Genomic DNA, 22,055 nt, shown 5'->3' on the forward strand with positions numbered 1-22,055 from the left:
GCGCCACTCTGACCTGTTCATTTAAGATGATGTGCAACTCTCAGGTCTGTTCCAACACTCATTTGTTCCTCAGCAGGGTCCCCACGGCTGACCAATAAGAGGACCCCATACTGACCAAAGTGCCCTGGGAGCTCTAAAAGCAGCCACTCACAACCAAGTAAAGAGACAGCTGAGTGTCATTGTTAATGTGGACACACAGCACCACAATGGCAAAATCAATGGAGCTATAGGGGACATCAATCTTGGCAGCACAAGACCCTTTTGCTTGTCTCGCCACTCCTCTAAAGCTCGGAATGGCTTAGAGAAGAGAGGAGGAGGAAAGAGAATTGAAGTTGTGGAAAAATGGAGGGAAGGATGGAAGATAGTAAAGAAAGAAAGACAAAGTAAGGAAGACAGAAAGACAGAAAAGATGGGGGACTGACATTGATCTTTATTGGCCTTTCCTCCATTCATCTCAAGGGGTTACACTGTCCTTTGAAGATTGTGTGCATCTGACAGGCGGCCAAGTGGCCAGCCATCCTAATTCACCCAAAACAGGCAGAGGTTTTTAGGTAAAGCCTCAGAAGTGCTGCACAGCAGCTGTATGCCTTTGGCATCATTTTTGCATTTTCTCTGCTTCTTGTTTTTCATGTAAAAATCTCTTCTCTCTCTTTGCGCTGGCATGAGAAAGACGAGAACAGCATTTCTCTTCTGAATTACAGAAAAAAAGGGACTCGCTTTGTTATGGGGTGACACATGAGATCACCCTAAAAAAAAAACAGCGAGGTTCATTGTCTCTGCCGCTGACTTGAAGGATGCCTCATCATCGCATTAACATATATGCAGATAGGCATAGAGTAAATGAAAGCCTCCCAAAAATGGGAGAGATCAAAGACGACAGAATTTAGGCCAAGTAATGAGGATCTTGGCGAGAACCCTGCAAATGTATTGATTGTTTGGCAGCTGTACATGCTCCATTTTCCCTGTCTCTATACCATTTACTCTTGTGTTTCAAATTCACACAGCTCAAGCAGTGTGGGCTTTAACTGGGCCTCTGCATGACTACGGCTCCAGTATTTAGCCTAATCACTATCTAATTTACAGTACATGTATAATGTACTTGGAATAGAGAGCTAGGCAGAAAGAACGAACATCCAGGGCCTCCATCCCTTCCATAACACAATCTATAATCAATTACAGGCAGTACAGAAGTACAGGCAGGATGAGAGGACAAGAATTGTATCCACAAACCCAGAGGATCTGAACCGCGAACAAATAAAAAAGCTAGAGTAAGTATGAGGGAAGATCACAAACTGTCACAACCTGAGAAAGATGCAGTCAAATCAAAATGACATCAGGTCTCCTCATGTTTTAAGTCATGTCATGTGTTTAATACACATACAGACACAGTTTGGTTAAACTATATGTTAAACTTAGTTTGTAATGATCAAATCGCTCCCATTATGAATGCGAGCGCGCCAACATCAGACTGAAAACGACCAAAAAAAAGTGCACCAAGAGCAGCGGAACAGGTGAGATCAGAGGGGAAGAATGAAAAGAATTAGCCTAGATAAGGCAGATGAAAAGAGGGGACATGAATAAATGATGAAGAAAAGAAGACAACTACCTCCACGACTCTCGCTGTCAGCCGGTTTCACCTGGATGGGGCGAGTCATCTGGAGGAGAGAAAAAGAAAGCAGCAGAGGGGTTAGTGCTGGTGACTCTGGCTGTCGTTGCTACAACAAGAGGCCACAAACCAGAGGTCTCGAGGCCCTCTCTCCCATACTAATAGGCCGTTCTGCGACACTGATCAAAGGGCCTCGGCTGGAGAGGAAACCATCATGCAGCCAAGTTGACTTGACACTATATTGTTTCAGGTGCCTGTTATTCAGTGTGAACAAAACAACTTAGCCTAGTATGTACACATAAAAATGTGTGTGTGTGTGTGTGTGTGTGTGTGTGTGTGTGTGTGTGTGTGTGTGTGTGTGTGTGTGTGTGTGTGTGTGTGTGCATTTGTATTTGGGGTTTTTCATGGAAGCCGCATGCAGAGGTTGAAGGGCTGCATATGTGTGTCTAAGTGAGAGAGGCCAAGGCAGTCCTAATAAAAGTGAATCCAGCCACAGGAGGAGAGATCAATACGGGCCTATTGATCCGGGCCCTTGGGCTGTGGAGAGTGTCTGGCTGGGAAGGATTCTCTGGTTAGGAGGCTCACTCTAATCCACTGGACCCTGATAAGAATGGCATTGCCTGGATTAGATGCCTCTGTCATCACAGTCTTTGTGTCACGCTCCCCTCCTTCCCCAATTTTACCTCCTTTTTTTTTTCATTATTGTTGTTCAAGCTGAACAATTTTACCAGACTCGGGGCCCGATTTGTTTGTTGGAAAAAGTTTGAAAGATGTAGCTCTGATTTACAATATGTTTGTTGCAGCTACAGCTTTTATTTGTAATTGATTATATATCCCTCCTACTCACATTCTGTTTATACACCCACCTACACACACGCATACAATATGTATATGTGGTGTAGCAGAGCATAAAGCTTCCAAGATGATCTATGTGTACAGATCTAATGCCAGCACCCCATCGTCCAACGATTCTGTCCAAAACAAATAGATTTTACAATAAAAAGCGCTCATATTTTGATAAAATCGGGTCTAAAAGTGGCCCACATTTTTAACAATATTACTGGAACATAAAAGTCCACCTCTTACTACACTCTTCCATTTAAAGTAAACCAATTGCAGGTGCTATCTAAGGATTGTTATTGCCTGAAACCATTTGCCATGACTGGACATCCCTGTCAAATTGCTGAAAACCACCTAGCACTGATATTTTTACAGCTACATATGTATATTTTGAACCATTGTCCTGTCATGTATCTTTTTTTCCCCGTTCCATTCTGGAGCAGAGCTGAAAAGGTCAGATTTAAAGACAGGGCAGTCCAATAAAAGCGTGACATGTTCAAGGAGAAACACCATAATGGGATTTTAAAATGTCTTAATAACATGCTGATATATGGGGGAGAGGCCCAGGCCCGATTCATTAAGTGCTAAACGTATCCATTTTCACCTTGAGGAACTGAGTAACCTTCCTTAGCTGGAATTATTCCATAAATTTACCCATCGTAAATAATAACTAGCAGCGGCTAAGTCTTTGTAGGAAAACGGGGAGGATGTTATGCTTGTGAAGGTTGAAGATTCAGCTCCTTGTTTCTTGGGTAGAGCCCCTGTCCTTCTCCTTCCCCGTCTACAAGTGCTTTCTTTCCCTTGTGCAACATGAGCAAAGTAACCTAACAGTATGCCAATGCTAAGCCACAGGGCACACCGCTCCGCAGCATGTACGGATAGATTACAGAATCAACCGCAATACTATCGCGTACATGTTCAGAGCAACCTCTGAAACACCTTTGAACTTGGGGGGAAAAAAACAACCCTCTGCTCCTTCACAACAACACAGGAAATCTTTCAATTTGCCTTTGACGTGTCAAACGGACAAAAGACGCTTTGATCCTGCCAGTTGATTTTTGTTCAAATGCATGATGGAGGAGGCCGAATCCACGGCTGTGGCTCCTCTACGGTGCTATGATCTCAGCCGTCTCTGCAGGATGCCTGTGTGTGGGAGGCAGCTCTTTCTAAAGCTAGTTACTGTTCAGCCTCGAACATGCCAGCTTAATGGTCTATTTATTTGCCCGAGAGCAATGCATTATGGTCCCGATTCCGATCAGTCACTGCTGATGGCTCCCAGTTTGTTAAATTTCCCTTAACATATAAAGAAAATCATGTAACTCCTGCAGAAATGAAGTACACTTGTACTATATTCAAGCTCATGCAAGCACAGACAACTCCGAGTTAAATTTATTAAGCACTGGTGTTGCCAAGGAAACCATTCATTAACTCGGATAATATAGGGCCTCCTTTCACTCTGTGTTTTATGGGCAGAGGTTGTAGCTTCTTGACACACCAACAAAGAACTGGGTGAACAGTAACTGATTCTCTTTTCACAATTTGCAAGTTTTAATTGTGATGCCTTTTTTAGTTATCTGTTGATAAGTAAAGGGAGTGGTTAAGTGAGCAAGGTTTGGTGAAAAACAAGTAGAAAAGAAAGGGTGAGATTGTGGAGAAAGACAACAAGAGATGGAGAGAAAGATACAGCACATAAAAAGAGACAGCGGGTGTGAGAGAAAAAGATGCCTGCAACTCCTAGATAAGATTGCCTCTGCTGCTGATTCTACGACTCACGTTCAAACACACTGCAAAAAGCAGAACACCTGCACTATACAAAACTGTATATTTACAGTACAAATCAAACACTTGCCTCCCAATGGCCCCCTCGGCAAAAATATACTGTTTGCATTTTGTGAGACATCAATTATAAATTGGCCAAAATGATGAAAATGTGTTCTGAACAAATATTTAGAGAGAAACTTTAATTTGCTTGTTTCATTGCCACATTTGTCTACCTGAGGATGTGACTTAAGTGCCTTGATTTATTCCAAAAAACAAGAATGGTATTCCTGTTTATTTCCACTCCACATCTGATATTCAGTGGAGTGCCAATAATTTGTCTCCATTATATTTTGGTTCTTTCTGAATTTATTCAGTATTATTTGCATTGCAGGATCTTTGAAGGAAACACAACATATACTGTATACATCACTGTCCAAATTTTCAAAAGCACAATATGTTAATGAATTTGGTTTTGTGTCTTCCAGAAAGCCATGATTTTCTGTGAATTATTTATTTCAACATTGCATTTAAAATAAACATGCAGACATGTAAGATCAAAGTTAAGTTCAATTTAAAAAAGGGAGACACAAAGTAAAGACATCTAAAAATGAATGAAAATGTGGGATCATGAAAAGAAAATGTAGTTGTCAGACACTTTACAGTTGAATGATAAACTTTATTGTCCTAAATTATTTCAATGCACTGAAACTGGGAACTTCACTGGGAATGTAATAACTATGAATTAAAAAAAGATTAATAGAACATTTTTTTAATTACCACAAGCATCATTTTTTGCAATATAATCTGTTTAAAAAAATGTTTTAAACATTTATATCGGACAGCATACACTAATTCGATATATCTGTTGTAGCCAATATAGCCTTGTAACATCATCAGCCTAGACAATCAGCCTAGAAATACATTTGTCAGACGCAAGTAATATCCTGTGCTAAAGAAACACACGAGAGCTTTCTGAGGACATTAATGACGTTTTTACAAACACACTGCTGTGAATTAGTTTCTTTAGAATCTCAAAGGCCATAACCCAGCAGACATGAAAGTGAACTGAATGCCTTTGACTCAGCTGAATTAACAAGCTCCTCTGATGGCTCAGAACAACTCTGTGGCTTCATGACCTTCAAATTAGCTGCTATTCTTTATCTTCCTCCTCTGGTGGAAAATACAGTTTTTGTTTTCCCATTACGACCCCCGCTCTTTCTCTATTTCCCACTCCACAAACTGTGCAGCTCAGAGGGCTTTGACAAATCTATAGTTCCCTATGCTTTTATTGGGCTGCCTCATTTGCCCAGTTAAGCCCCCAGTCAGTTGAATTAAAGCTCTTAGCACTAGTATGCTGCTGTTTTAAAAGGAGGGTCAGATGAAAACCCCAGGGCCCGCAGTACATAATGTAGTGTGCAATAGGCCTGGAACATAAACACAGCCAGCTGGTTTGACCATGTTCATCGCTCCACAGGACTGATAGCTGTTCCTTCACTTAAACAAGCTACAATCCTAACCTGGACCAGTCTTACACCAACATATGAATGTTACACATATCAGAGTTCTTCTCTGTGTTCATTATACTTCAGTATCCTTGTAAAGTTTGGCCTAGATGGAGAGCGCTTTCTATTTGAATTATGACCACTATCATATACGACTAGGTTACAAAGAGCACCAAACATTCTTGGCTCCAGTCACATAAGACATACCACAGTCTGATGTCAAATTACACTGAGTAAGTGTAGTCAGGACTTGGTCTGTTAGTTGTGTGGAGGATTTAGTGCCAACTGTTGGCTCCCTATGCGACAGTGATGAGTTCACGACTTGTAGACTTTAGCAAGACTGAGCAGTACAGATTCGCAGATGCTGAAAAATCAAAGACGGCTAGTGGCAAGATAATACTAATAAAAACAGTGGCTTTAAAGAGGTGGTGCAATTCCAAGCCCTAAACCACAGGGAAATGCAAGAAACAGAAACAAAATGGCAGTAAATCTTGTCCTAGTTCCTCTGCAAAAGGAGTCCTTTAAAATCAGTTATGCAACAGCACTTACTTACAGAGCTGCAATAAAATGAGTCCAATAGCCATACAATATGTGTGATGTCTTCTGGCTTTCCTTCAGGTTTAATATAGAGTAATGTTTGTCTTGGGATCATTAATACGCATTAGTGGCCCATCAAAGCTCATATTGCTGCACTGCTCAGTAACAGGAGCATAAACAGCCCCCATCTGACTGGGCCATCTAAGCTGATATAATTAATATTTCCAATTATTGATCTGAGGGAGTGCTGAGCGGTGACTGTCCGGGGGCCCCAGCTTCAACTAATAAATCTGTACTGTATACAGTAGGAAGGAGACGGAGTAGAGAGAGAGAGAGAGGGGAGAGCCTTGTGTAATGATTTACGGTTATGAAGTTCTTTGTTGCAATCACAATAATTGATAGACAAATACAGCAAAGACAGACTGATCACATAAATCACAAACAACATAGTATTATAGTGTCATTTTTTTATGTCTACAAAATAACATACATTTTTACATAACAAATTGAGCACATTGATAATGTTATTCGTCTTAATATGAACCAGTTTTAGTGGTTTTCTTTCATCTCAAAGAGTAAGCTCCACACAACATAACTGATATGTCAGTAGTTCCCCTCAGGTATTCAAGACAAAGGACAATACACCTGTTTTCGTTCTCAAATATGCACACCACAAATTCCCAGAGCCAGAGTTGACATTTTTAAACTGATAGGGTTTTTTTTAATCCACCAAAACATCCTAAGATTTTAGATGGTGAAAAATGTTTACATGCACTTTGGCAAACTGTTGTCATGATTAATAAGTTATCAACATTTTTGTTTATTAATTTTCTCTCATTTGACCATTTACTGTAATCATTAGCACGACGACTTAACAATGCTAAATCCTCACTAGCATGAGCATATCCTAAAATATACTGACTCAAAGATTCTACATTTCAAGTGTAGTTCTTCTTTTGCTTAAGTGTGCATTCTTTTATCCACACGTGTTTGTGTTTTAGTTGTGTGTAAGTGGTTATGTGCATGTGCATTTCTGATTAATTACTGCACTTTTGAATGAAGTATGACCGATGCACACAGGCTGCAGTCGCTCTGCTCGCATGAGTACTATATTGAATCTATGTGAGCGTGTTCATGTGTGTGCTCCAATGCACGTGGGGGGAATGTTTGCGCAAGTGAGTTATAATTTACCCATACTGTATGTGGAAAATGTGCTGGTGGCAGCAGTGTGGTGGTCCTGATAAGAGGCATCAGTCAGTGCTGAGGAGATGGTAGCCACTATAAGCTTTTGGGATTCCTATCAGAACCGACAGGATTTAGAGCTCGAGGCACTGACATGGACTGACAGACACCTGCAGACCTCAGCGAGTCAGTATCAGATCTGTGTGTGTGAAATGTTCTCCATAATGCTCCATCCATTTTCGATTGAGAAATCATTAACTTTAATGTGACTGATATGAAGAACAGTAAACCGTGTAGCAGAGGATGCTTTCTCTAAAGGTGAATTTTGTCATGCTCCTGTTTACAAAGTGCACTTTGTTAGTGTTACTCTTTACAAAGCCTGCATGGCTCCTTTTGGAACAAATCTGTTGATATCCATCTGTTACATTGATTGCTTCTTGTAATACACCAATTAGCACTGAAGCCACGGCTAACTCCCAAACATGTGCAATCTGTAGTACCAGTACTACTAGCGCCACTACAACATCTCTGATTAAGGCCATTAGACCTTCTGTTGTCTGATGCCATCCAAGTTCCTGTTTATCTCTTCACCCAAAAAAATACACTAACTGCCTCCCAGAAGCAGCCTGAAGTCCATCTACCGAACACTTTCCAAAAGGCTTTCCAGCCTGCTCTATTACCATGGCTTTACTAGCTGGAGTGGTTGGCCAGCTGTCTGACTGCTACAGCCCTCATTACACAGACAGGCAGAGCTCAGTTCTCATCAAGATTTCATGAAGGTGAATGTCACACATCAAAACCACCTCATTTGTGGCACCCTGTGACTCAGCAGACAGAATTGCGTGAGTGTGTTGGTTCTCATCAAACTCTTTATTACTTCTGTATAGAGCCTGATTAACTCAAAAATGCCACATAAGAAAAATCAGCAGCCACCTCTGAGTTTACTTATCACTATCCAAAACCCATTCGCATAGACACTGTCACTCGTTCTCACACCATGCTTGTCTGTAGAGTTGATTATGTCTTCCTGTCTCCTGGAATATAAGCTCTCTGCCAGTATTTGTATAAGAGACTCTGAGTCCTACAAGACTTGTGCAGTGGACTAGGGTATGTGGGTGATAGAAACAGTGTGCAATCATGAGAGGGAGTAGATAGGGGGATTGAGCTAATGCCCAAATCCTGTCCTACTGAGCTTGTAGCAGGGCGTCCAAGAGATAAAGAGAAACAGAAGGAGAGAGAAGTAAGAGACGGAGAGAAATGGAAAGAAAGGGAGAGGAATAGGATCTGAGAGGAGTGACGGAAAAGAGAAAACTCATGAAAAGATGATTGAGAAAATGTAGAGATTGAAAGAGAAGAGTGGGAGGGGATTTATTTATAAGAGAAAAGAGAAACCAATTTTTTTTTTTTTTTCTTTTCCTCTCCTACTCTTCCTTATCCTCCACTTCCTGACTTATGAGCCACACTTTGGTTATCAGGGGAAGGGCATCACTCCCAGACATCTTTGGCATGGCTGCTTTTCAAGCCCAGAGAGCTATTGACATGGCGTGTTACTGTAATGCGTGAAGCAGTGGGAGACTCATTGTAAATCTGTGTCAACAAATGCTGGAGCAGCAGCAAGCTCAATCTCTCTCTCTCGCTTTGCCTCTCTCTTGCATTTACCGACCTATCTAATGAATCTTATCTGCACAGCACACTGGAGGCTTAAGCTTTTGGTGGGCTCACATCTCTCCCACACACACAGACACACTCTCTTGCTCTCTCTTTTTCTTATTCAGCTCGCTGTTTCATGTGGTTTACGCTCTTCAGTTCATTTTGAGGAACTGTCCTTAGAAAGATTAGATCATGACGACAGACCCACCCCAGTGGCTTCAGAGGGGCAACATCATGCCAATCCCAGCGTGCGCCACAGTGGAGGGTCCAGGGCGAGCAGGAAGTAACAAAATGGCAGAGGATATGTTCCGTGACAGAATTACAGATCTGGAGTTGTGAGGCTTTAATGCCTAAAGGTGCCCTCATGCACTGACGCCATGTTTCCTATCTGGCTACTGCTTTGATATTTGCTTTGAAGATTGTGTCCCGCCTGACAGTCAGTGTGCCACAACTGAGGTAGTAATGTACAACATCACATAGAGCATGTGCGCATGCAAGCACTGTCCTGCACATGGACTTGATGCTCTGTGATATGACCTGGAATCCATATCAACCGTGATAACGATAAAGAAAATATATTTTTAATTATAGCCTCCCATTCACAAGATTGTCTTAATCTTTATTCATTTTTTTTCTTTCTATCGGCGGTTTGTAATAGGATATAGAGTGGCATTAGCAAACACTCCATTTGAAAGGAGCCCTGTTCAAGTGTATGGTTTGCTGTTGTTATACTTTTTTTCTTAGCCATGCATTGATAATACTGGATGACAGGGTTGTATTTCAGGTGATGAAACTCATTTCTGAGGCACTACACCAACCCTGTATCACACCAAAGTGTATAATACACACATCAATCAACTAGGCACACACATTTGCCTCCCTTCGGCATGATAAGTAAGATGTCTTTGGTTTAGGCACGAAAAAGCACATGGTAAGGTTTAGGAATCATGGTTTGCATTAAAATTTGTAATTTTACTTATGTAATGGTGTGTAAGTTGGATGCCTTACGTTATGTTCGTTACTCCCTTGACTTTTGCTTTCTCACCGACTGAAACACCAGTCGTCCAGGTGACAGTCCTGTGTTTGTTCGATCCAACCTCACCCAATCTTCTCCATACTCTTGACTTAATCAATCGATGTACTTTGTCACGTGAACAATTGATCTCCTTCTTCAACCCTGGTCATGGATGCGTGTACCTTTTACACCTAAGCGAGGTCAAAACGTGACACCTCATCCCCTAGTGGACTGACAGGTGTATTACACTCTTTGGCGTAACACCAGGCTGCATCCTTACAGTATTTTGCTTTGTTTTGCTCTGTCTCATGTTTACTGAAAAATTGTCTGACACAAATGATATGGCATCTTTTTTTCTGTACATCTACCCAACAGCACCTTCTTCAACATTTGTTTTGTGTTATTTATCCGAGTTAAACGGGGCATGCATGGATGATGAAATTGCTTAAAACTGCTGGGTGCAACAATACAGCCTTTGTTTCCCCAGTTTTGATTAAACCCACAGAAGTGATGCAAGCGCAGTGATTAGTTGTTTGTACTCGGGATTAGAATGATTCATTGTTGTACTTTCAGGTACATTAAAGGAGTACGCTTGCAATTGATAACTCGACGAATGGAACTAATTTACTGAACATACCAAAATGACTCAAATTATCAAGTCATGAAAGATTCATAATGTCACTTCTGGTAAAATTGTCCACTTATTGCTCATCCCTATATGCACTCAGCCACATACAGACTTATACATGGACACACTCAGATACACACACACCCCGAGCTGCATGTTTCCTTTACCCTCTATGTTGAGCCCAGAATGCTCCTGCTGCTGTCACAGCAACTCCAGGATTGTGACAGATTACGGCCTGCTGCCCAGACCAATCGGAGCCAAGAAGTGTTGACTGCCCACTGACTCATAATTCTTGGCATACCTATGCCGAGTTGACGTTTCTTTAATGGTCCCTAGACCTCCAGTTGGAATCCTTGTCCTGAGCACTATGATTGCCTATTAGAAATTCACCAGCACTTGCATTTTTCCCCTCCGCTTCCTATGCCACCCCTCACAGGAGGAGAGAGGAACAGCAGAAGCCAGAGGAGGATAGAGATAGATGGAAGGAGGGAGCGAGATAGGGACACAGCCAAGCATGTTGGCTTTGGTGTGGAGAAAGGTGTGTGGGGTGCCAGAAACGGGGAGACAGACAACAAACTGGAGACTAAAAGAGAAAGAAACCTATGATGTCAGAAATTTAGATAGCATAACAAAGCTAACTGAATATATTTAAGATAATAATGGTTTCCTCCTCTCTTAACTCCCTTTCATTGTACATTCTTTCGGTCTATGCACCCTCCTACCCAAATCCTGCCATCTACTCTGGTGGACTTTTTCGGTCTCATTAAGCAGCCACATCTGCCATAGCTACAGATCAGTGTGACATACTGGTTATTAATGATAAGATGATCGACCATTTGTTATCCTACAGGACTATTATCAAGTTGGTCAAATCTGGACTCTGCACAGTTTTCTGTTACGTGTGTGTGTGTGTGTATGTGTGTGTGTGTGTGTGTGTGTGTGTGTGTGTGTGTGTGTGTGTGTGTGTGTGTGTGTGTGTGTGTGTGTGTGTGTGTGTCCATCAAAGAGGGGATAGTGAGAAGCAGCCAGAACTCACAGGATCGACATAGGACCAGGCTGCTCTGTCCATCTGCTCTAAGCTTCATTCCCAGCATATCAATACCCCATGTCTCACACACACACACACACACACACACACACACACACACACACACACACACACACACACACACACACACACACACACACACACACACACACACAGCATTCTGTCACCTGCGTCTTCTCCTGGTTCCATCACTCTCCCACCACTCCAGCCCTTGGCTGTAGAGCCTGCTTATGTTTCATCCTGACACTTAGAGAAAATCCCTGTTTGTCTATAAGCGCATTCAGCACCACACAAAAAGGGACAGGCCTGCCTTCTAGCCTCTCTCGTCTCCTCGTCCTCCTCCTCCTCTGAAGTCTGACGCTGCAACACGGTGAAATTGTTTGCTAAAGAAACACAATAGAAAAAAAACAAAAAAACTCTCACTGTGTCTGGTTCAACCTTGAACCGCACAGAACCGGAGGGCCAGACAAGCAGCACACCGGCCTGACCTCTCGCCATTTCTCCAAATCTGCAGCAAACACATTCTGACGAAGTGAGAACAAGAAGCACTGGAGTGGAAAACACATTGGAAGTGTCTTTGCCAACTCCCACTCCTCACTGCCTCCCAAGGCCTTGTGTGGCTTATTTCAGTGGTAAGGCTTGGAGTGGTTGAGTGAAAGTGGTTTGGGGCAGTGTTGTACGAGTGTTTGTGTCTAAATATGGTCAACATTTTGAGCACAGGGGGGATGAAGGTTTTGTCGTGTACTGTATGTAGTTTCAGAAAGAGGCGAAGTTAGAAAGGTTAGAAGGCATGGAGATCGGGATGTTGCAGGATGAATTCACACTGCAGAGTGATCTGTAATTCAGGACAGAAGAGGACTGATTATTGTCTTTTAGCACACAGAGGAATATCTTCTTTAGAGGCTATGGTTAGTTGTTGCATCGACGACACCCACAGATAGATGCTGTGAAACTTTTACAGAAGACTAAAGGTCTTCATTGGTGACCTGTGCATTACATGTATTCTTGGGATGTGTATTGCTTGTCTTTTTTTTTTTTTTTTTATCTCTGCTGCTCATTAACTTAGTGAAACTCCTTCACGGAATCTAAACATACATCACATAATGCACCTAGTTTTAGGACCCAAAGTCACTGCATAAATATATAGTTGAATCCAAATGGACATAGACCTCAAGTCAAGTTTGAAACTAAAGGAGCAGCCTTTAACCATTTGGCATTGACCACTGTATGGAAAATGTTGTTCACCAAAACTCACCGAGCTGTAAACAACAGAGAGTCTCCGCGAATGTGAGGAGAGTGCAACACCACCGCCGTAATTGTTAGAACTACATTTGGAAACAACCGCTTGACTTCAGCATCACTGAACCAAACCATTTCCACCAGTTGCTGATTCATCTGCTTATCAGAGTGACTGAGAAAACCTTCATGCAAACAGGGATTCCAGACTATAATCATAGCGAGGACTGAAGCTACAAGCACATTTTCGGCTGCTATTTCAGTACATGGTTATTTTCAATGTCAGTTGCATATAAATGTCCATTAGCTGCCTAGATGAGCATTGATTATTAAAGCTGTCTGTGCAGCCAAGAGTACATAGCTAACTGGGAATGCGATTAGTTATTTGTGCATGCCGGATGCTGACTGCATATTGCCTAAAAACACGTGGCTGTTTGTGGATTCACTGAATCCATGGCTACATTATACCTCTTATTAAGCATGATGGGAAACGTAGTTCCAAATCTTAGAGCAACATTATCTCCAAAACTCTTTTGTGTTTTATGTTTTGTTGCACCATTTTTTTCCCCCCACATTACTCAAGCAATTACCAGAACACACTCCTCCACCCATTCATGGTACAGACAAAAAACCCAAACAATGAAATGTCCTAGAGCATGTGTAGTACAAGTCTCGTGAAAATTAGCCCAACTTATTCTGAAAATAACTTTATACAGCATGCCTAGCTAACACATGTAGTGACTCTGCACAAAGCCTGCAAATAAAGACAAAGAAAACTGAGCAAAACACAGTTCAAATTGGAGGTACATCATCTGCTGTCACTGTTTGGTGTGTTATATTGGTGTCGACGATATTTTGAACCTGTGCTAGTTATTTTCTTGTGTTGTTCTGACTGTGCTTGCTTCTCTTTTAGATGAGAACTTTTCAACACAGTTTTGCCCCAGATGAGCTCCAAACGACCTCTACTGAGGTGTAACAGAAATGACCCCCCAAGCTAATCCGCAGTAAGAGATGCAGTTATCCAGTTATGATGCCCAACTCCGAGGTGCAATTGAAATGCGGCACACCTGTCCAACCCGCCGTCCCCACCGCTAACCTCATAATGTATCCTCCTCCATTTTTACAGCAGCATTCTTGACAGCCCACGACCTCACTTGCTCCCCATGCCTCCCTCCATCCAGGGACATTTGTATGCATGCATGTATTCATGAGCAGGTATTAAATTTGAATCTGTTTTTGTTTTTTTTTGTTTTTTTTTACAGTCAACAGTCACTGATATACAGCTAATACAGGCCAAGAGGAGGGAGAGAGAGGGAGAGAGGGAGAAAGGGAGAGATTCTGTGCACTCTGTATGAACTCCAGCTAAATCACACTCAGAAGCCTCCTACACTCCTGCTCCTCCTTGTCTTAGCTTATTTATTTATTTATATATTTATATATTAATTTCAGTGATCATCTGAGCACATTCATCCAACAATTAGGACTGAAAGATTTAGCATTGTGCAATGCAGAACCTTAAATCCTGCTGAAATTAGATTTGGAATTTCAGATGATCTCTTTCTTTCCCATCCTCCCCTGCAGCTGTAAGATGGATGTTGTGTCTGTCATTCTGAGTTCAGGATTGTTTTTTTCAGTTTCACTGGGTCTGAGATTGGTCCTAGAAGCTCTAATAGCGAGTTCACACTCTCTGCTTTGCATTATTTCCTAACTGCAAATACCATGGGGCCATGTCACGCAGAGAGCAATCCTAAAGCACTTAAGGATGTAACCTACATACACTCAAGCAGGGACAGAAAAACGCATACAAAGACACTAACACATGAACATACTGTACGGTACACACACGCATACACACTAAGACTTTACTACTAGGACATGGGGGGGCCCTTAGCTCAAGGGGGGGTCACACAGGGGACGCTTTATTTGCTCTCAGACGAAACCACCCACAGACCCCAGCCAGTGCGGTGTACAGTAGTAAAGAGGACCGAGAGAAGAGCGCAGGGAAAATGGAAAGGGCCAAAGAAAGTGATTTTGCCTCATAGTTCATCTTCATCTGGATGCCCTGTCCCAACCCCCACTTCATGAAATAAGTCCTGCTGAAAATCAATGGCAGTCCGAGCCGTGTAAAGGTCAGCCATTCAGCAGCGCTGGCCTTGGTGGACCAGTCAAGCCCATGCTTGTACTGTGAAGCTCAGCTAAGTAGAATTAATGGGGGGATCGATTATTCTGCACACAACTTAAATTGAACTAAGCAGAGAATCATTTTAAGGCAGGAACTGTACCATGACGTAGAATGAGATGCATTTGCCACATAGTCAACCCCAGAACTCATTTAAGAAGCACAAAGTAAAGGGTGGGAATAAAAAAATTAAAAAAAAAAAAGAATAGATTTTTTTAAATACAAGATCTCACTCCCTTTTTTTTCCAAGTCCGCTCAATCACTCCTCTATCTTCACCCTTCTTTTTGAGTTCACCCTCTATATACAGTAACCTGTTCCCGAGAACCACCTGGGACTGAAGTCATAGATTTGATACATAGAAGCACTTTTCCTCTTTTCTCTTTCCTCCCCCCTCACTCCCTTCCCCTGACTTAATTTTTTTTTTTTTTCTTTCTCTCCATGTCACCTCCGGCACCTCATTCTTCTTGTATTTTTCCCTTGTTTAAAACAAAATCAATATGGAACCGGAGGAGACAAATCAACGTATGGTGGCACTGCAGGGGGAGGCCCAGCAGGCTCCCACCTCTCTGGTCACATGCTCCTCGCTCACTTGCTCGCTCTGTGGTGTGTGTAGGGGGGGTGGCATAAGTGAAAGAAGGACGGGCGGATGAGTGGAAGTAAAGATGTAAGGTTTGACTTATGGAAGGATGAAATGATAAGAGACCAAAGGGCTGGAGAGGGATGAAAGGGAGCTGGTGAGGGATGAAACGACGCTCCAATGGGAGGGCATATGGAAGGAGAAATGAATGGAGAGAGGGATGAGAGAAAAGAGAGGAGAGGAGTGGGCGGCAGTAGGGGTTTGTGTCGGTGGGGGTGCATATCATGGAAAAATTCTGCTCCAGTGACTGGAGTGCAGAACGGGAGCCCTCATCTATAATGTATATCATGGATCCGTGAGAGATTTTCATACATATAAAATGGAGCAGCACCAGGAAGTGTCTCGCTACCACAGCACAGCCGAGAATTGCCCGTGGGGGCAATTTCAATATTCTGTTCTGTTTGTACTTGCATACTGTTAATTCACATATACCCCTGTGTTCCTTTGTGTTGCTTCATACTGTGTTAAGTCAAAAAGGATTAAAAGACACCATGACTATATGTAAAGACATTTTATTCAAGATTATTCAAATACTTCCACTCCTGCGTATTTAACCTCTCTTATAGAGAACATGGTCTATTCTAACAACTGGAAACAGCTGTTTAGAGTTAAAGACATAACTTTATGAAACAAACCAGGGAAAAGTTGTTGGTGTACTGTATAGTGCTCATATATCCATCATAAGCCCTTGTCTCTCCCACTGCTCTTGCGTTTCTTTCTAAACAGTTTGGACAGCAAACATAGGCGTCACGTGGGAATCTGTAAAAATGAAATAAATAAACATGACAAGTGGCCACTTAGCCACAGCCTCCCTCATTGAAACCTGATGAGGGCCATGTCTCGGCTAACTTCAACAAACGCTAAGTGACATGCTTAAGTGGGTTCAGGTTGCGCATCCGGGGTAATTCAGTAAAAATACAAATGAGGCTGGCTGGGAAAACAGATCACTATGTACTTATTGAAAATAGAAGGATAGAGGGAGCTGGGGAAAGAGAGAAAGACTTTCATTTCGCTGTCCTTCAGAAGAGTCTGAGCCTTACATCGACCGCCTAGTACACACTCACACGCACGCACACACACAGAGCCCTGGCCCGGCCATCAACAGCATTATATAGACCCGGTGATTTCCCTCATTGGGAATCGATAACAAATAACCTCACTTTTCACTGGCCATTATGGTCGGTGTCGACCATACCGAGTCGTCTTTATCTGCACACCAATGTCACGTCTGACCTTGAGCTCTCTTCTTTTCTCTCTCGCTCCCCAGGTGGATTTCAAGCCGAGGGTTCAGTCCTGGTTTTTGGAAAGTTTCAAATTGAGCCCGATGGGAGCAAGGAGCAGCGAGCAGCCATCTCCCATGACAGATCAATGGTAGGTCTCACCACAGGGCAGGGGGCCAGCGCCTTGCACAACCTGCTAATAGAATCCCAATGTCATTGCTGACACTACATGGCCAGGGATGCTGGAGGTTAGCCTGAGGTAGGGCAGTAGGACAGGCATGGTTTAAAATGCCTTCAAGGTCTCCATGTTTCACATTCCTTTGCCGTGCGTGTGCACATGTGTGTACAGATGTATACAGGAAACAATTAGATTTGTCAGTTTTAAGGATGTTGTGTCTAAAGTCAGAGTATAGTCTGTTTACATGCAGAACTTTACTCAATTTATTTCATAAGTATTTCATTGTACAGTATGATGCTGCACAAAAGGCAGAGCTTTGCAACTTTATTTAACTTCCTTAACCTCCCTTCAAACTGCCTTGCAGTCTCTGGCTCCCTCCTAAACTAGATTGAAGCTCCCGCCTTCTCTCTCTCTTTACAATTTATCTCAGATTCTCTTCCTCTCAGTTCAAAGATGCATTTGCAACTGTAGGCCTTCATTAACATCCCAGACATCCCACCATTGGGCAGAGCAGTGAAAGCCATGATTCATAGCACAAATCATTTCATGTGTTCCACTTACAGACAGGCTGCAGTGGCTGTTAAGCCACTACAAACACCTATATACACACACAGAGGCAGTATGAGTGAGCAATGAGTGCAGGAGAATATCTTGGTCACCAGAGGAAACATGTCTCAGAGAGTCTTAAGAGCTCCTGATGAAGATGAAGAGAGGACTTAGACCTTTGCATATTTTACTCCCACTTTTACTCTCTCGATATTCTACGGTGTATATCACACACAGCACATATAGCACAGGATTTTAGAGCCTTTTCTGCAACTCGTCTTTTGCTGGATTTGGTCTTGAATGTCCACATGACAACTTTTGCAGCCTGAGACACAAATTTCAGAAAATTTGTGCTGGGAATGAAGCTTGATGAAGCTCAGTGAAGCTCAATATCACATCTTCATCATATATTATGGGTATTGGCCAGCAGAGTGACAGGCATTACTTTCTGTAATATAATATAAAGATGTACAAACAGTATCAACAGCTAGTTCATTTTCTCTGCCGACTTTAATTATTCATTGACCCACCGAGGCTCACCCTCTTCTTCCTGTCAGTAGGAGCCATGACATTTGCCAGTTACATAGCATGTCAGCCCCTGGGGGCAGCTAGGAGATCCCCAGCAAACAGCTACTGTACGATAATTAATTACCATGAAATTACTGTACCATCTTTTCAAGTCGCTGCTTCCATTACACTCTGCCCTGGATTTTTCCATAACTTCCCAGAAAACCATATCCCCACCACAGTACACATTGTAGAGCAGAAATTCATGTTTGCAGTGTCACCCAGGACAAAGGACAGAGACAAATGGACAGTGAAGAGATGTCAACACATGCACACGGACATAGCTAAGCATAAAAAACTGAAAAGGAACAATACACAACACCCCCTTCTCCCACTGGATAATGTCAAAAAGATAATGAAATCCCTACAACAACAGAGCAAAACTATTAATCACCTGGGCCAATATTAGCTTATCTCTAATTTATCAATATATTCATACTGTATATTGGCAAGTACAGCAATGCTCGTGAACTTCTTCTTCTTTTCTTTTTTTTTTAAACAGTTATGTCATAACAGGTTGTGAGTCACGATTGGAAAAAAAAACATCATCCATCAAAAATTTACATTCAAAAACGGATTTCAGTTCATCTATTTAAACGTTGCCAAATGTTGAGAACCGCTAAATATTGATTTTGATAAGCCTCAGAAATCTATCATTTTTAATTTAATTCATATTTATAAATTAGTGTAAAGTAGGAATAGTGGCAATTTTTCTACTGATAAGTAAAGTATCCTAGCTGTTGAACTCTTTCACCATACAAACATAACCACCGCACTGGTGCAGCTACAACACAGTCGTTGAGGTTGTTCTGTAGGTTGTGATCAATGCGAAGGGCTCTATCTTACATTTGGCGCAAAACAGCATCTTTGCTCGTTTTAGACTATCGGAGGGGCCATTTTTCTCTCCAGCACCCATCTTGGTTAAATTGCAAATGTACTTATGTTCATTTGAGAACTTATTGGCGTGTTAGTCGTAAAATATGATGAAGTCAAATTATTTTAAGGGTACATTTTTAAAACAGTAACATGCGCTTATCCGGTGGACAATGTGCATAATCTTTGCTTGTTACACACTGAGACGTGCAGCACACATGCAAAAGATTGGAAATTAAAAAGACTACAGTGTAAAAGATGATCATATTTTACATCAAATTGCACATAAGGTCAACAGTGCACTGTGCACTTTCCCAATTTAGCAGTCACATCCACTGAACATATATTTTGATTACACTCAGTGATTTTGTGGTTTTGCTAGTATATCATGATTTGCATGTGCACATTTAGCTGTCATTTGTTCAATGGGAATAATTCTAACTTTTGTAGCCCTAACAAGCACAAAGATGGGCAGCAGCCCAATAAAATCACCTATTTATAGTCACATAGTGCACACAGCAAGTGCATGAGCAACCCGTACAGAATAATATCCATCTCAATAAGTGAATCCAGATGGGTATGGATGGTTGGCTAATTTCAGTCCTCAGTGATGTTAACAAATTCAAACATAAACTGAGACACACACACACACACACACACACAAATGCATTCACAAACCAACACACTGACACTTGTTTCCAGACCAAGCAAATAGAGAGGAGTTGCGTGTGCTTCTGCCTGCATTAATTCTGTTAATGATCACAGAGGGTCAGCCTGCCTGTGATCCCTGTCCTACCATTAAACAAATAAAAACAACACTGATTACCAGGATGTTCACTGGATGCATCAATCTTGAGTAATTAGAGAGTGGTGTTTTGACTCTCTTCCCTTTTCTTTCCCTTTGCCTTGCTCATACCAAAGTCGGGCAGCAGCAGCAGACTCCTTTTAATGAACTAATAAGGGTGCGTGCTTGGTTAGCCAAGAATGAGACAGGAAGGAGACAAATAAGTAGGGAGAGAGGCTGCTTTACCAGCTAAATAATGCTGCTACAAGCACTAGCTTCTCTGCCTTCCTCTTCTCTTGGAGGGTTCATCACTCTCATTTTCAGAATAGAAGAAAATAGTGCTGTCTTTTGTGCTGAGATACCCAGGGTGTGTGTGTGTGTGTGTGTGTGTGTGTGTGTGTGTGTGTGTGTGTGTGTGTGTGTGTGTGTGTGTGTGTGTGTGTGTGTGTGTGTGTGTGTGTGTGTGTGTGTGTGTGTTTGGATTGCCGCCTGGAAAAGGACACAGCTGTCACATTAAGCTCATGCAGGCCTGTAGCATTAATCTGTCTTGTAAAAACCTTGAGACCTGGGATACTGTGGTACTTGGAGCAAGAGAGAGAGAGAGAGAGAGAGTGTGTGTGTGTGTGTGTGTGTGTGTGTGTGTGTGTGTGTGTGTGTGTGTGTGTGTGTGTGTGTGTGTGTGTGTGTGTGTGTGTGAGTGCGTGCGTGCGTGCGTGCGTGCGTGCGTGTTTGTGTGTGCACATGTGAGCGGTTGCATGTGTAAGGGATGAGTGAGATGAAGATGCGAATAGGGCATATGGTTCATGATTCAAATCCAGATGCTCACGCAAACTAATGGCATGAGGATATAAAATGGGAAAAGTAAACGAGTGAGCAAGAGAAGCAAAATGTGGGATAACGAAAGAAAGATTGAAAATAGATGAAAAAATATGTTTAAATAAGAAATATAATTTTTTTTTTAAATACAGGAAATAGGGAGAAAATTGTCTTCAAAATGAAAAGAAGGAGGTGACAGGTTATCACGCGTGTGGTACAGGAGGCTAAATCTAACATACATTTGTGATGGACGATAAGCTGCGTTGTTGCTTACAGAGTGCTGCACTGCGATGCTGAGCTGTGTTTTTCCCACACTGTGATGTGCAAAGTTGGTTGCTGTTTGTGTGCTATGCTAACCTGTGTTGTTTTTGTGCTATGCCATGGTGCGCTGTGATAACTCTGGCTATGTTGTTCCTTTCCTGTGCTGTCCTGGGTGGTGACAGCCTCAGCCACTGACAGGTCCTTTAAATTCACCACTGCCAATTAGAGTCACTCTAGACCTAGCGGTGGATGCATGGAGGAGGAGAGGGAAGTGAAAAAAAAACAACTGCTGGGACGATGGTTGCAGGCCTGACAGACCTGATGTAGAGATGGAAATGCGGTAATTTGGAGTAATTCGGCAACTCGCTGGCGCTTGCCTTGCCTGCCCGTCTGTCTGTCCGCTGAAATAAATGGGGTCAGCGGCGTGTGATCGGCAACTTTCATTTATATGTAAATGACCCCATCGTTGCTGCAGCAGCTGCTGTGGAAGCTGCTGCTAAGTCTGTACACAGAGTCAAATGCTGGACCGGAGAGAGAAAGCTCAGCCAGCCTGGCTGACTCCTGTCTCTGCTTTTGCCTTCTTTTTGTAGCCTCTTTCCTTTCTCATTCTTTATCTCCCTGTCTTCCTCCACACAATGCTGCCACTGAAATCTACACAGAATAGTTTGCAACCATTCCTGTCATGATGATTAATAAATGAACTTTTTTTGGACCCAGTTCCTGCCCAGTAAATGATGCAATAAGAGGTCCACATTTTGAAGAACTCATCGTATGTATTTGTATTTCAAACAGCTTTGTAAAATCCAAAGAAAAGTCCAAATCTCATTAGTTATGCATACATAATTCATAATTGACTGCGCTGAAACAATGTTTTATATATTGAATGTTTAATCAGTTGCTTTGCCAAAATATATGAATATGAAAACCATTTTTTTTTTCAACATCTGTGAATAGTGGGGTGGTAATACTACAAGAATAAACAGGTAGT

General features: G+C 42.2%; 1 protein-coding gene across 12 annotated transcripts in view; it reads right to left on the reverse strand.

Moving 5' to 3' along the window:
- Positions 1-22,055, reverse strand: part of celf5a (cugbp, Elav-like family member 5a) — a 187,879-nt gene that overhangs the window by 84,897 nt on the left and 80,927 nt on the right. For all 12 annotated transcript variants that reach the window (XM_069150198.1, XM_069150195.1, XM_069150196.1 and 9 more), the window contains exon 3: positions 1,607-1,655. In XM_069150198.1, the coding sequence (XP_069006299.1) occupies positions 1,607-1,655 (49 nt within the window). The remainder of the gene's footprint in view (positions 1-1,606; positions 1,656-22,055) is intronic.

The sequence above is a fragment of the Embiotoca jacksoni genome, unplaced genomic scaffold (assembly GCF_022577435.1).
Source record: "Embiotoca jacksoni isolate LCO1_2020_lvr unplaced genomic scaffold, fEmbJac1.0.p SCAF_16, whole genome shotgun sequence".
NCBI lineage: Eukaryota > Metazoa > Chordata > Actinopteri > Embiotocidae > Embiotoca > Embiotoca jacksoni.